This window comes from Mchenga conophoros, linkage group LG14 (assembly GCF_057382185.1).
Source record: "Mchenga conophoros isolate Kocher_MC1m ecotype Shallow Benthic linkage group LG14, M_conophoros_male_GT1.1, whole genome shotgun sequence".
NCBI lineage: Eukaryota > Metazoa > Chordata > Actinopteri > Cichliformes > Cichlidae > Mchenga > Mchenga conophoros.
In genome coordinates, this window is record NC_140539.1 from 36,789,124 (window position 1) to 36,803,451 (window position 14,328).

At 36.1% G+C, this 14,328-nt stretch overlaps 1 protein-coding gene across 5 annotated transcripts in view; it reads right to left on the reverse strand.

Moving 5' to 3' along the window:
* The window catches only part of LOC146560292 (unconventional myosin-VIIa-like), a 75,874-nt gene that overhangs the window by 57,386 nt on the left and 4,160 nt on the right, over positions 1-14,328 (reverse strand). For 4 of the 5 annotated variants that reach the window (XM_085244268.1, XM_085244266.1, XM_085244267.1 and 1 more), the window contains exon 1: positions 1,428-1,950. In XM_085244268.1, the coding sequence (XP_085100394.1) occupies positions 1,428-1,526 (99 nt within the window). In that variant the 5' untranslated portion in view covers positions 1,527-1,950. Of the gene's footprint in view, positions 1-1,427; positions 1,951-2,652; positions 2,721-14,328 lie in introns of those variants that run through there. The other variant, XM_085244269.1, reaches the window with a different exon arrangement.

Sequence of the window (14,328 nt, forward strand, 5' to 3'; positions counted from 1 at the left end):
AAGTTTTACTACACCTCTGTCTCACAACTCAAGCAGGCGTGTTTGGTAAAGAGCAGATATCTCTGAATTATAGTCTATCATAACTACTGGCGTCTGTTTGATGCTCCCATAAACATTTAGGAGGTTGATGGATGTTACTACTTTCACCAGAAACAGAGAACTATAACATAATTACATAACATTATTAAAACACAACATAATTATAATATAGTCTCGTATCTAATAGTTTATAATCTTTTTGGATGGATAGTATTATATGGACATAAATGGGTTTTAAAAAAATAATTCTTCAGCCCATGGCCACGCCCACTGTGTGCAGCCAACCACACACAAATAATGGATATGTGCCTGCTGATCTGACATCACAAGACAGCCATCTTCACAGACCCCAGAGTTTCCCACAGTCTATGAACTGAAGAGCATCGTTGAGAGCAATTCAAAGAGGCTCTTTGTGGCTTCACAAATCAATAGCCTGGTCTTAGGCCCCGGAGGAAGTAGTTTTCGTCTGAGGATTGATTCGTTTAAACATCTGAGAACTGAGCACCTCACTCCCCAACACCTCCCTTAAACTGTGAAGCTTCAGGATGGAGGACGTGCAGTGAGGTATGGGGAAACAAGGGGACAAAGGAGGTCATAGACAAAGAAGGTGGGATGGTGATTCCTCAGCAGGTGATGACTGATTGAACACAGATTCTCCTTGGTGTTAATGTGATGGTGCTTCAAAGTGAAAATTTATCCTGAAATCAGCAAACATATGCTAGATAAATGGATCGCTTCACATAAGACTCTTAAGAGATACCTGAAGGTCTTGAAACACTGTCATCGAAGGTTTGGGCGTGGACGGAACAATTTATTAAGGAAATAAAAATGATTAATCGCAGATCACCATAACAGTACAGTGGACAAATAATGTTAAATGTATTTATTTAATGAAATCACGCTTCAGTTGGTGTAACATGTGCTCCAGCTGATATTTAGAAGTAGACCATTAATTAATTAGAGCTATTTAACGTAAATAAACACAGGTTGGGGTGAAAGAAGCCAAACAAAAAAGCCAAAATCCTACAAGAGCATTTTGTACTATGTAGAAAGGATAAAATAAACTATGAGAAATGTCAGAGAGATTTATTTGATATGTACATAAAGTGTAGTAGGAGTGATCTTCTATGTGTATGTTTTTAAGCAATGATGCCGTTGTCTCAGGTCATGTGCACCGACTCTCACTTGGACTACTGACCCAACTCAGGGCTTTATAGGTCACCATGTGACCTGATCACAACGTTCCCTCTTAAACTTTTAAAGAAAAGACTCAAAACCTCTTATTTTTCTAGCAGCAGGTGATAACTCAGCATAAACTAAAACACACAGCAATTTGTGTTTATAAATGACAATCATTCAAACATCCCCTAATTGGACCTGAAGTTTACCTTGATGAGGGTGGTGCATTTGTAGCTGAGGCGGCGTATGTTTGGATCCCAGCCCTCCAGCGCCCAATCAGATCCCTTCCTGTTTATTTTCATTGCCATGGTTACCACATTAACACCTGCATACTGCTCATCTACAGAAAATCCTTCATGTTTAAAAAAAAAAAAAATCTTTTTCAAGCCAGATTTGACAAACGACTGCTGATCGGGACTTTTCCAAAGTAGAGTAATAAAAAAAATATGTACATAAAAATTCCTTTTTCCATGTCGTCTTCCAGATTCAACAGTTGCTTTATTCCACGGTCGAAGTAAAAATGTCCTGCTCCTGAATTATTTCCCCCAACTGTCTGTTTTTCCTCCTCACATAAGAACCTAAAAAATGTATTCCACTGACTGAGTAAATCATGCCTCCTCTCCTGTTTAGTTTGGTTACACCTTTGCAGACTGGATAAAAGTCAGAGTGTGTCTGACGAGACAAACATTCACAGAAGAGATGGGTGGCGTATTATTCAATGTATTTGCTTGTTCTGTTGGCTCGCCCCATTTGTGCCTCTGCAGCAGGGGAACGCTGTCAGGGCTCATTAGCTGATCAGAAAAGAAGACAAGTTCAGTAGCGCATTAACTAAGTATCAAAGAGGTTGATACAAAAGTAGTACACACACACACACACACACACACACACACACATACAGCATCTTGTTTGATTTGACTGGTCTCCCTGTTTACAGTGTGTGCATGCTTTTTAAAGAAAGAGTAAATAAAGTGGGAACACTGTAGCTTCAGATGTTCTTTCTTCTTTCATTATTTTGTGTCATACAGTATATGTTGTTACAGTGGTGAATGTTTGTGTTAAACATGACAAAAGCTTTACATGAGGTCAGCTTGCATGCCAGTCCCTCTGTGCCAAAAGCTCCAGCTTAAGAGTACTCCAAATGCTCTGTTTCATATGTTTTACTCTCATTTCTGTCTGATGTCACTGATTGCACGTATCCATAGTATGTTCATCGAAAGTGCACAGTTTAGCCCTACTAACCCAACCGGCTGTTCAAATCATGCAAACCTTTTGTAGTAGAGTGTAACAGTGAACGATTTGGAGCTGGAAAGGAGTATGTATGTGTGTGTGTGCGCGCGTGTGTGTGTGTGTGTGTGTGCGCGTGTGTGCGTGCGTGCGTGCGTGCGTGTGTGTGTGTGTGTGAGAGTGTCTCTGTGTGTGTGTGTGTGTTTTCACCTGCTGTAAAATGACCATGGCCCTGGTTTTTATCCTTATGGTTGGACATCAGCAGTCACCTGTAGACTCTAATGAAGAGAGTGAGAAATAGATTCGTTTATTCAGAGTTTGCTATAAATACATGAAAAATGATAATGATTCAGATCATCTCACAGTGAACTCATCATTATGTATATCATTATGAATTATAAGGTTTTGGGTCTGATGTATAATTAGAAACAAACAGAATAGACAAACTGTATTGAAATAAATAGAGACTAATACAACTTCAACTAATTTGTCAACATGGCGGCAGGTTGTAAAGTAGTGCCCGAACATCTGAGAAACTACAATGTTATAAGCTGCCATACTGATTAATTATAGAAAGTGCAGAGGCCTTGAAAATTACTTGTTCCCATTTTCAAATACTCACTCAACAAAGTGATTAATAAAACACTTTTATTAATCATGTATCAGTAAAACAGACGTTCACTGATAGAAACCTTTATAAAGGGCTCCAAGGGGAAAATAACTACTTACAAATGGCACAAAAATGCCACATGAAACTTTGCCAAAGTTCATTAAGAGAGCCTAATGAAAACTGGCAGTGCATTCTACGGTCAGATGAACCCAGAATAAATGAATCTGGGTCAAATGAGGTCCAGAATGTCTGGCACAGATGAGCTTGGGACCATCACTGTGCAAAAACATGGGAGAGTGAGTGCTGGTATGAGTGCAAAAAAACAACAACACACAGCAGAGGCACCTGAACAGTATTCTGTTACAGTAAACAGGATAACTGGGTTTGTTCTTTTCAGGTCACTCGCATGCAAACAGTGTTTATGCATGTGTATCTGTGTGCATGGGAATTAGTGTTAATAAATTATTCAGGCTCCTCTTGATGAAGCTTCAGGCTGATCCTTTGACTTTTTGACGTATGACAGCTGCAACACCTCAACCTCATTAGACGCTTTGTTTGGGTTTCTCTTTGAACCGCAGCACAGCTTGAGTTACACCAGAGCTCTGAACAGAGCCTGGTTCAACCTTTAAGACCGCCATTATATCAAATCTAAATGTTCTCCGGTGAGTCAGGTGTGCAGTGCACTTCAGACAGGATGTTGTTTGATTTGCCTTCTTTTCATTCACTTCAAAAGTTTCCTTAATTTACATCACAAACATTTAACATCTTTTACCAAACTACCTCTAATTGTCTAATTTTAACTTTGTAGTAATCAGTGGTTTTTCTATTATGGTGTTATTATGGTATAGAAAATGTCTTCAGTTTTATTCTTTATTTTGTTTATTTTTATAGAGCTGGGAGGAGGTTTTTGGATTGGTACGTCTACATAAGTGACTAAAATATTGTCACCTTAAACTGAAGCAACAAATTCCTGTCTGAAAACTGAACTTAAACAAACAAATTAAAAACTAATGAAAGGTACAAAACTTTAATACCTATGACCTCAAGAAAATTAAACAAATAAATAATATTGTAATATTTTCAAAAATAAGCAGGTAAAGCCATGAAATCTTTAGCACTTTTGAAAGAAAACATTACTGTAATAATTGTCCAAGTATAAAATAAATGCTTTTTGAATAAAAACTGTTATCAGATAAGTCTAGAGGAATAAACAGAAAGCAGGAATAATACAGCCAGTGTCAGCCAGACTACAGGGTGTAAATTGAAAAAGAATTTAATTCCAGCTCGATGTCTATTGTTGCATTTAACTTCTTTTGTCCTTTGTTTCTCGAGTCTCTCTCCCTCACTGACCTTTGCTAATTCTTCCGGGACTTTAAAGGTCACAAAAATGGTCTAATAATAACAACAGAGAGAACTAGAAAAATTTGCATTTCCTGCGAAAATGCAGTGTGGATGCTTAAAGCTGAAGCTGTATGCAAAAAGTAGCTGAAAAAGCTGAAAAGTTGCAGAAATTGTAAAAACTTTGCAGAAGCAAAAGAAGTTTGCTAAAATGGAATAACTTAGCAGAACTGCAATATCTTAGAGGAAACATAATACTTGGCAGAAATACAATAGCATAGCAGAATTTAGCAGAAATATTGTAACTTACCAGAAACATGATAACTTCTCAAAAATACAAGAATTTAGGAGAAATAGTATAAGATAACAGAAAGAATATATTTAGCCAAAAATACTTAAACATTACAGAAACACTATGATTTAGAAAAATAGTACAACAGAGCAGAAATATTGTGATTTACCAGAGACACTGTGATGAACTATGAATATTGTAATTTTAAATTGAGACTATGTTTTAGCACAAATATTATAATTTGGCAGAAATACTATAATTTAGCAGAAATACTATATTAAGCACAAATCCTATAAAAAGCAGAAATGGTATGATTAAGCACAAATACTACATTTAGTAGAAATACTTTGTTTTAGCACAAATCCCATAAAAAGCAGAAATACTGTACTATGATTTAGTAGAAAAACTATAATTAATCAGAAATACTAAATTTAGCAGAAATACTATATTAAGCACAAATACTATGAAAAGCAGAAATAGTATGATTAAGCATAAATACTACATTTAGCAGAAATACTATATTAAGCACAAATCCTATAAAAGCAGAAATAGTATATTAAGCACAAATCTTATAAAATAGCAGAAATAGTATGATTTAGCACAATAGTAATAAGTTAAACAGAAAAATTGGAAAAGCAAAATGGACAGCTGAAAAAATGCTGAACATGCTGAGGGTCCCTCAAATATACTTGTTAAATGACAAAAATCTGCAAAAAAATTTATTACAGCCACACAATCACAAATATGTACACATGAGGAAACACACATGCACAGAGAGACCCACACACAAGATCCAATTCAGTCAACCAGTCTAAATATATTGAATTTAAATCTTAGAATGAGATCATCCCATTAAAAGCCTTTCTCTCTCTCTCTCTCTCTGTCACACACACACACACACACACACACACACACACACACACACACACACACACACACACACACACACACACACAGGGAGAGAGAAGTAAGTTTCTAGGTCAGCCTGGGAGCTGGTGAATTTGAATCCACCAATCAGAGAGGCTGTGCACTTTTCCCCACCAAAACAGGTGCATCTGTTTACACACGCAGCAGCACAGAGAGACACAGGATTTTTGCAGTCTATTTCTCATAGTGACGACTCCCCTCAAACAAATGACCGTAATTTCCTAACCGTAGGGGCTAGAACGGTCATTCTTACACCGTTTTGTTCAGAAGAGATGGGGGAATCTTCAAGTGTTGACAATTTAATATTAAAATATGAATTTTTAGAGATATATGACATGGATGACTTGTTGACTTAGAAGCCACGAATTCCCCAATATGCAAATTTGAATGCCTGAGACCACATATGTGATTGGCTGGCTGGGAAGCCGTGCAGGCCCTGATTTGTGGATTTGAATTCCTCAGCCCTCAGATATGATTGGCTGGCTTAGAAGCCACGAAGGCCCCAATATGCAAATTTGAATGCCTCAGGACACTTATTTGATTGGCTGGGAAACTGTGCAGGCCCTGATTTGAAAATTTGAATGTCTCAGTCCTCACAGAGGATCGGCTGCCTGGGGACCTGGCAGAAATATATAGAAATACTATTATTAAGCATAAATACTACATTTAGTAGAAATACTATGTTTTAGCACAAATATTATAAAAAGAAGAAAAACTATAATTTAGCAGAAATACTATATTAAGCACAAATCCTATAAAAAGCAGAAATACTATAATTTAGAACAAATAGTATAAAAAGCAGAAATACTATAATTTAGCAGAAATACTATGTTAAGCACAAATCCTATAAAAAGCAGAAATACTATAATTTAGCAGAAATACTATGTTAGGCACAAATCCTATAAAAAGCAGAAATACTATAATTTAGCAGAAATACTATATTAGGCATAAATCCTATGAAAAGCAGAAATAGTATGATTTAGCAGAAATACTGTATTTAGCACAAGTACCGAAAAGTACCAGAAATACTATGATTTAGCAGAATAGTAATAACTTATTGAAACACAAATGCACAGAGGGACACACAAACACAGGCTCTAATCCAGTCAACCAGTCTAACTATGTTCAATTTAAATCCTACAATGACATGCTGTCAAATAAGGGCAGGGTCCTCTCTCTCCCACTAAACACACACACACACACACACACACACACACACACACACAGGGAGAGAGGACTAAGTTTCTAGGTCAGCCTGGGAGCTGCTGAATTTGAATCCACCAATCAGAGAGGCTGTTTACGTTTTCCCGCCAAAACAGGTGCATCTTTTTACACACGCAGCACAGAGACATAGACCTGCTTCTTTCAGTTTATTTCACATAGTGAGGATTCCCCTCAAACAAATGACCATAATTTCCTAACCATAGGGGCTAGAGCGGTCATTCTTACACCGTTTTGTTCAGAAGAGATGGGGGAATCTTCAAGTGTTGACAATTTATCATTAAAATATGAATTTTTAGAGATATATGACATGGATGACTTGTTAACTTAGAAGCCACGAATTCCCCAATATGCAAATTTGAATACCTGGAGCCCACATACATGATTGGCTGGCTGGGAAGCTGTGCAGGCCCTGATTTGTGGATTTGAATTCCTCAGCCCTCAGATATGATTGGCTGGCTTAGAAGCCATGAAGGCCCCAATATGCAAATTTGAATGCCTCAGGACACATATATGATTGGCTGGGAAGCCGTGCAGGCCCTGATTTGAAAATTTGAATTTCTCAGTCCTCACAGAGGATTGGCTGCCTGGGGACCTGGCAGAAATATATAGAAATACTATGATTAAGCATAAATACTACATTTAGTAGAAATACTATGTTTTAGCACAAATCCTATAAAAAGCAGAAATAGGATGATTAAGCATAAACACTACATTTAGTAGAAATACTATGTTTGAGCAAAAATCCTATAAAAAGCAGAAATACTATATTAGGCACAAATCCCATAAAAAGCAGAAATAGTATGATTAAGCATAAATACTACATTTAGTAGAAATACTATGTTTTAGCACAAATAGTATAAAAAGCAGAAATATTGTAATTTAGCAGAAATACTATATTAGGCACAAATCTTATAAAATAGCAGAAATAGTATTATTTAGCACAATAGTAATAAGTTAAACAGAAAAATTGGAAAAGCAAAATGGACAGCTGAAAAAATGCTGAACATGCTGAGGGTCCCTCAAATATACTTGTTAAATGAAAAAAATCAGCAAAAAAATGCACAGGGAGAGAGAAGTAAGTTTCTAGGTCAGCCTGGGAGCTGCTGAATTTGAATCCACCAATCAGAGAGCCTGTGTACTTTTTCCCGCCAAAACATGTTCCTCTTTTTACACACGCAGCACAGAGAGGCACAGGATTATTGCAGCCTAGTTCTCATAGTGAGGACTCCCCTCAAACAAATGACCATAATTTCCAAACCGTAGGGGCTAGAGCGGTCATTCTTACACCGTTTTGTTCAGAAGAGATGGGGGAATCTTCCAGTGTTTACAATTTATCATTAAAATATGAATTATTAAAGATATTTGACTTGTAATGCACCATAACTGAGTAGAGCGAAGCAAAAACTGCCTTGACTTGCCCTCAAACAACGCTTTCTAACTCGAAATCTATTTGGAGTATTGATATCATTCTTTCACCGTAAGAGACAGCAGGCTTTGGTGAACAATCATGGAAATTTTCAGGTCTCTGTGGAAATCCAACAAAAAGTTATGACGAGAGAAAAAAGTGGTTCATTTCCACAGTTTGAAATCTGAAGAAATCTGAGCGAAGGACGAATTTCCTACCCTCAAACAAGTCCAACTCATTTCAGAACGGTAATAGGTGAGAAAGAAATTCTTGAATTGTGAGCGTCAGGGGTGTCTGAAGATATTCGGGGACAAGCCTCATGTCTTAACTTTGCTTCGTTAAGGAGATATGACGATTCGAATATGCCTCTCATTACAGAAATCCAGCGGTGATTTTGAACAAGCTCTCCATTCACTTTATATGGAGAGTTTTCTGACCTTGTGTTAGTCTGAGGAGATTTGCAAAAATTCTATAAATCCCACAACAATGATGGTGACATTTTCTGAAAGCCAGCAAAAATACCTACGTTTTGATGTATAATTTGTGGAAGTTGAGTGAAAATTGAGCAAGTAGCAAACAGTTGTTCGGACATGAAGAGAAGACTGCAAAACCTTCAGTGACACACTGGAAGCCAAGAGCATAGCAACCATAACAACGCATTTATTTTGTGAAAAATCACAATTTTGCAACTCAAAACTTTAAGAGGCATAAAAGTAAAACAGTAGAAGATTTGAAAAAGCTGAATCATACCTGAATAGCCCAATAATTTGTGAACATTTTAAAATTTGAATGGTTGTTCTAGGTGAAAATATGAGGAAGTAGTTAAGTTTCAAAAACAAGCAAATTTTAGCAGAATTGCAGAAGTTTCCCATTCATTTCAATGGGACAAATTAAAGGAAAAAAGTGGAATATTTTAAAAAGTATAATAGTTAAAAATAGCAAAAATCGTAGCAGGAAAGAGCAAAAATAGCAGAATAGTTTAAAATTTGAACGGTGAAAATCGGCTGAAAATTGTGGAAGTAGTTAAACGGCGAAAAGTGTACGGAAGCAACTAGAATAATAATAATAATAACTAGAAAAATTTGCATTTCCTGCGAAAATGCAGTGTGGATGCTTAAAGCTGAAGCTGTATGCAAAAAGTAGCTGAAAAAGCTGAAAAGTTGCAGAAATTGTAAAAACTTTGCAGAAGCAAAAGAAGTTTGCTAAAATGGAATAACTTAGCAGAACTGCAATATCTTAGAGGAAACATAATACTTGGCAGAAATACAATAGCATAGCAGAATTTAGCAGAAATATTGTAACTTACCAGAAACATGATAACTTCTCAAAAATACAAGAATTTAGGAGAAATAGTATAAGATAACAGAAAGAATATATTTAGCCAAAAATACTTAAACATTACAGAAACACTATGATTTAGAAAAATAGTACAACAGAGCAGAAATATTGTGATTTACCAGAGACACTGTGATGAACTATGAATATTGTAATTTTAAATTAAGACTATGTTTTAGCACAAATATTATAATTTGGCAGAAATACTATAATTTAGCAGAAATACTATATTAAGCACAAATCCTATAAAAAGCAGAAATGGTATGATTAAGCATAAATACTACATTTAGTAGAAATACTATATTAAGCACAAATCTTATAAAAAGCAGAAATACTATATTAAGCACAAATCCTATAAAAGCAGAAATGGTATGATTAAGCATAAATACTACATTTAGTAGAAATACTTTGTTTTAGCACAAATCCCATAAAAAGCAGAAATACTGTACTATGATTTAGTAGAAAGACTATAATTAATCAGAAATACTAAATTTAGCAGAAATACTATATTAAGCACAAATCCTATGAAAAGCAGAAATAGTATGATTAAGCATAAATACTACATTTAGCAGAAATACTATATTAAGCACAAATCTTATAAAAAGCAGAAATACTATATTAAGCACAAATCCTATAAAAGCAGAAATAGTATATTAAGCACAAATCTTATAAAATAGCAGAAATAGTGTGATTTAGCACAATAGTAATAAGTTAAACAGAAAAATTGGAAAAGCAAAATGGACAGCTGAAAAAATGCTGAACATGCTGAGGTTCCCTCAAATATACTTGTTAAATGACAAAAATCAGCAAAAAAATTTATGACTGCCACACAATTACAAATATGTACACATGAGGAAACACACATGCACAGAGAGACACACACACAAGATCCAATTCAGTCAACCAGTCTAAATATATTGAATTTGAATCTTACAATGGGATCATCCCATTAAAAGGCTTTCTCTCTCTCTCTCTCTCTGTCACACACACACACACACACACACACACACACACACACACACACACACACACACAGGGAGAGAGAAGTAAGTTTCTAGGTCAGCCTGGGAGCTGGTGAATTTGAATCCACCAATCAGAGAGGCTGTGCACTTTTCCCCACCAAAACAGGTGCATCTATTTACACACGCAGCAGCACAGAGAGACACAGGATTTTTGCAGTCTATTTCTCATAGTGACGACTCCCCTCAAACAAATGACCATAATTTCCTAACCGTAGGGGCTAGAAGGGTCATTCTTACACCGTTTTGTTCAGAAGAGATGGGGGAATCTTCAAGTGTTGACAATTTAATATTAAAATATGAATTTTTAGAGATATATGACATGGATGACTTGTTGACTTAGAAGCCACGAATTCCCCAATATGCAAATTTGAATGCCTGAGACCACATATGTGATTGGCTGGCTGGGAAGCTGTGCAGGCCCTGATTTGTGGATTTGAATTCCTCAGCCCTCAGATATGATTGGCTGGCTTAGAAGCCATGAAGGCCCCAATATGCAAATTTGAATGCCTCAGGACACTTATTTGATTGGCTGGGAAACTGTGCAGGCCCTGATTTGAAAATTTGAATGTCTCAGTCCTCACAGAGGATTGGCTGCCTGGGGACCTGGCAGAAATATATAGAAATACTATTATTAAGCATAAATACTACATTTAGTAGAAATACTATGTTTTAGCACAAATATTATAAAAAGAAGAAAAACTATAATTTAGCAGAAATACTATATTAAGCACAAATCCTATAAAAAGCAGAAATACTATAATTTAGAACAAATAGTATAAAAAGCAGAAATACTGTAATTTAGCAGAAATACTATGTTAGGCACAAATCCTATAAAAAGCAGAAATACTATAATTTAGCAGAAATACTATGTTAGGCACAAATCCTATAAAAAGCAGAAATACTATAATTTAGCAGAAATACTATATTAGGCATAAATCCTATGAAAATCAGAAATAGTATGATTTAGCAGAAATACTGTATTTAGCACAAGTACCGAAAAGTACCAGAAATACTATGATTTAGCAGAATAGTAATAACTTATTGAAACACAAATGCACAGAGGGACACACAAACACAGGCTCTAATCCAGTCAACCAGTCTAACTATGTTCAATTTAAATCCTACAATGACATGCTGCCAAATAAGGGCAGGGTCCTCTCTCTCCCACTAAACACACACACACACACACACACACACACACACACACACACACACACACACACACACACAGGGAGAGAGGACTAAGTTTCTAGGTCAGCCTGGGAGCTGCTGAATTTGAATCCACCAATCAGAGAGCCTGTTTACGTTTTCCCGCCAAAACAGGTGCATCTTTTTACACACGCAGCACAGAGACATAGACCTGCTTCTTTCAGTTTATTTCACATAGTGAGGATTCCCCTCAAACAAATGACCATAATTTCCTAACCATAGGGGCTAGAGCGGTCATTCTTACACCGTTTTGTTCAGAAGAGATGGGGGAATCTTCAAGTGTTGACAATTTATCATTAAAATATGAATTTTTAGAGATATACGACATGGATGACTTGTTGACTTAGAAGCCACGAATTCCCCAAGATGCAAATTTGAATACCTGGAGCCCACATACATGATTGGCTGGCTGGGAAGCTGTGCAGGCCCTGATTTGTGGATTTGAATTCCTCAGCCCTCAGATATGATTGGCTGGCTTAGAAGCCATGAAGGCCCCAATATGCAAATTTGAATGCCTCAGGACACATATATGATTGGCTGGGAAACCGTGCAGGCCCTGATTTGAAAATTTGAATGTCTAAGTCCTCACAGAGGATTGGCTGCCTGGGGACCTGGCAGAAATATATAGAAATATATAGAAATACTATGATTAAGCATAAATACTACATTTAGTAGAAATACTATGTTTTAGCACAAATACTATAAAAAGCAGAAATACTATAATTTAGCAGAAATACTATATTAAGCACAAATCCTATAAAAAGCAGAAATAGGATGATTAAGCATAAACACTACATTTAGTAGAAATATTATGTTTGAGCAAAAATCCTATAAAAAGCAGAAATACTATATTAGGCACAAATCCCATAAAAAGCAGAAATAGTATGATTAAGCATAAATACTACATTTAGTAGAAATACTATGTTTTAGCACAAATAGTATAAAAAGCAGAAATACTGTAATTTAGCAGAAATACTATATTAGGCACAAATCTTATAAAATAGCAGAAATAGTATGATTTAGCACAATAGTAATCAGTTAAACAGAAAAATTGGAAAAGCAAAATGGACAGCTGAAAAAATGCTGAACATGCTGAGGGTCCCTCAAATATACTTGTTAAATGAAAAAATCAGCAAAAAAATGCACAGGGAGAGAGAAGTAAGTTTCTAGGTCAGCCTGGGAGCTGCTGAATTTGAATCCACCAATCAGAGAGCCTGTGTACTTTTTCCCGCCAAAACATGTGCCTCTTTTTACACACGCAGCACAGAGAGGCACAGGATTATTGCAGCCTATTTCTCATAGTGAGGACTCCCCTCAAACAAATGACCATAATTCCCAAACCGTAGGGGCTAGAGCGGTCATTCTTACACCGTTTTGTTCAGAAGAGATGGGGGAATCTTCCAGTGTTTACAATTTATCATTAAAATATGAATTATTAAAGATATTTGACTTCTAATGCACCATAACTGAGTAGAGCGAAGCAAAAACTGCCTTGACTTGCCCTCAAACAACGCTTTGTAACTCGAAATCTATTTGGAGTATTGATATCATTCTTTCACCGTAAGAGACAGCAGGCTTTGGTGAACAGTCATGGAAATTTTCAGGTCTCTGTGGAAATCCAAAAAAAAGTTATGACGAGAGAAAAAAGTGGTTCATTTCCAGAGTTTTAAATCTGAAGAAATCTGAGCGAAGGACGAATTTCCTACCCTCAAACAAGTCCAACTCATTTCAGAACGGTAATAGGTGAGAAAGAAATTCTTGAATTGTGAGCGTCAGGGGTGTCTGAAGATATTCGGGGACAAGCCTCATGTCTTAAAGTCGCTTCGTTAAGGAGATATGACGATTCGAATATGCCTCTCATTACAGAAATCCAGCGATGATTTTGAACAAGCTCTCCATTGACTTTATATGGAGAGTTTTGAGACCTTGTGTTGGTCTGAGGAGATTTGCAAAAATTCTATAAATCCCACAACAATGATAGTGACATTTTCTGAAAGCCAGCAAAAATACCTACGTTTTGATGTATAATTTGTGGAAGTTGAGTGAAAATTGAGCAAGTAGCAAGAAGTTGTTCGGACATGAAGTGAAAATTGCAAAACCTTCAGTGGCACACTGGAAGCCAAGAGCATAGCAACCATAACAACGCATGTATTTTGTGAAAAATCACAATTTTGCAACTCAAAACTTTAAGAGGCATAAAAGTAAAACAGTAGAAGATTTGAAAAAGCTGAATCATACCTGAATAGCCCAATAATTTGTGAACATTTTAAAGTTTGAATGGTTGTTCTAGGTGAAAATATGAGGAAGTAGTTAAGTTTCAAAAACAAGCAAATTTTAGCAGAATTGCAGAAGTTTCCCATTCATTTCAATGGGACAAATTAAAGGAAAAAAGCTTAATATTTTAAAAAGTATAATAGTTAAAAATAGCAAAAATCGTAGCGTAAATTAGCAGAAATAGCAGAATAGTTTAAAATTTGAACGGTGAAAATCGGCTGAAAATTGTGGAAGTAGTTAAGTGCCAAAA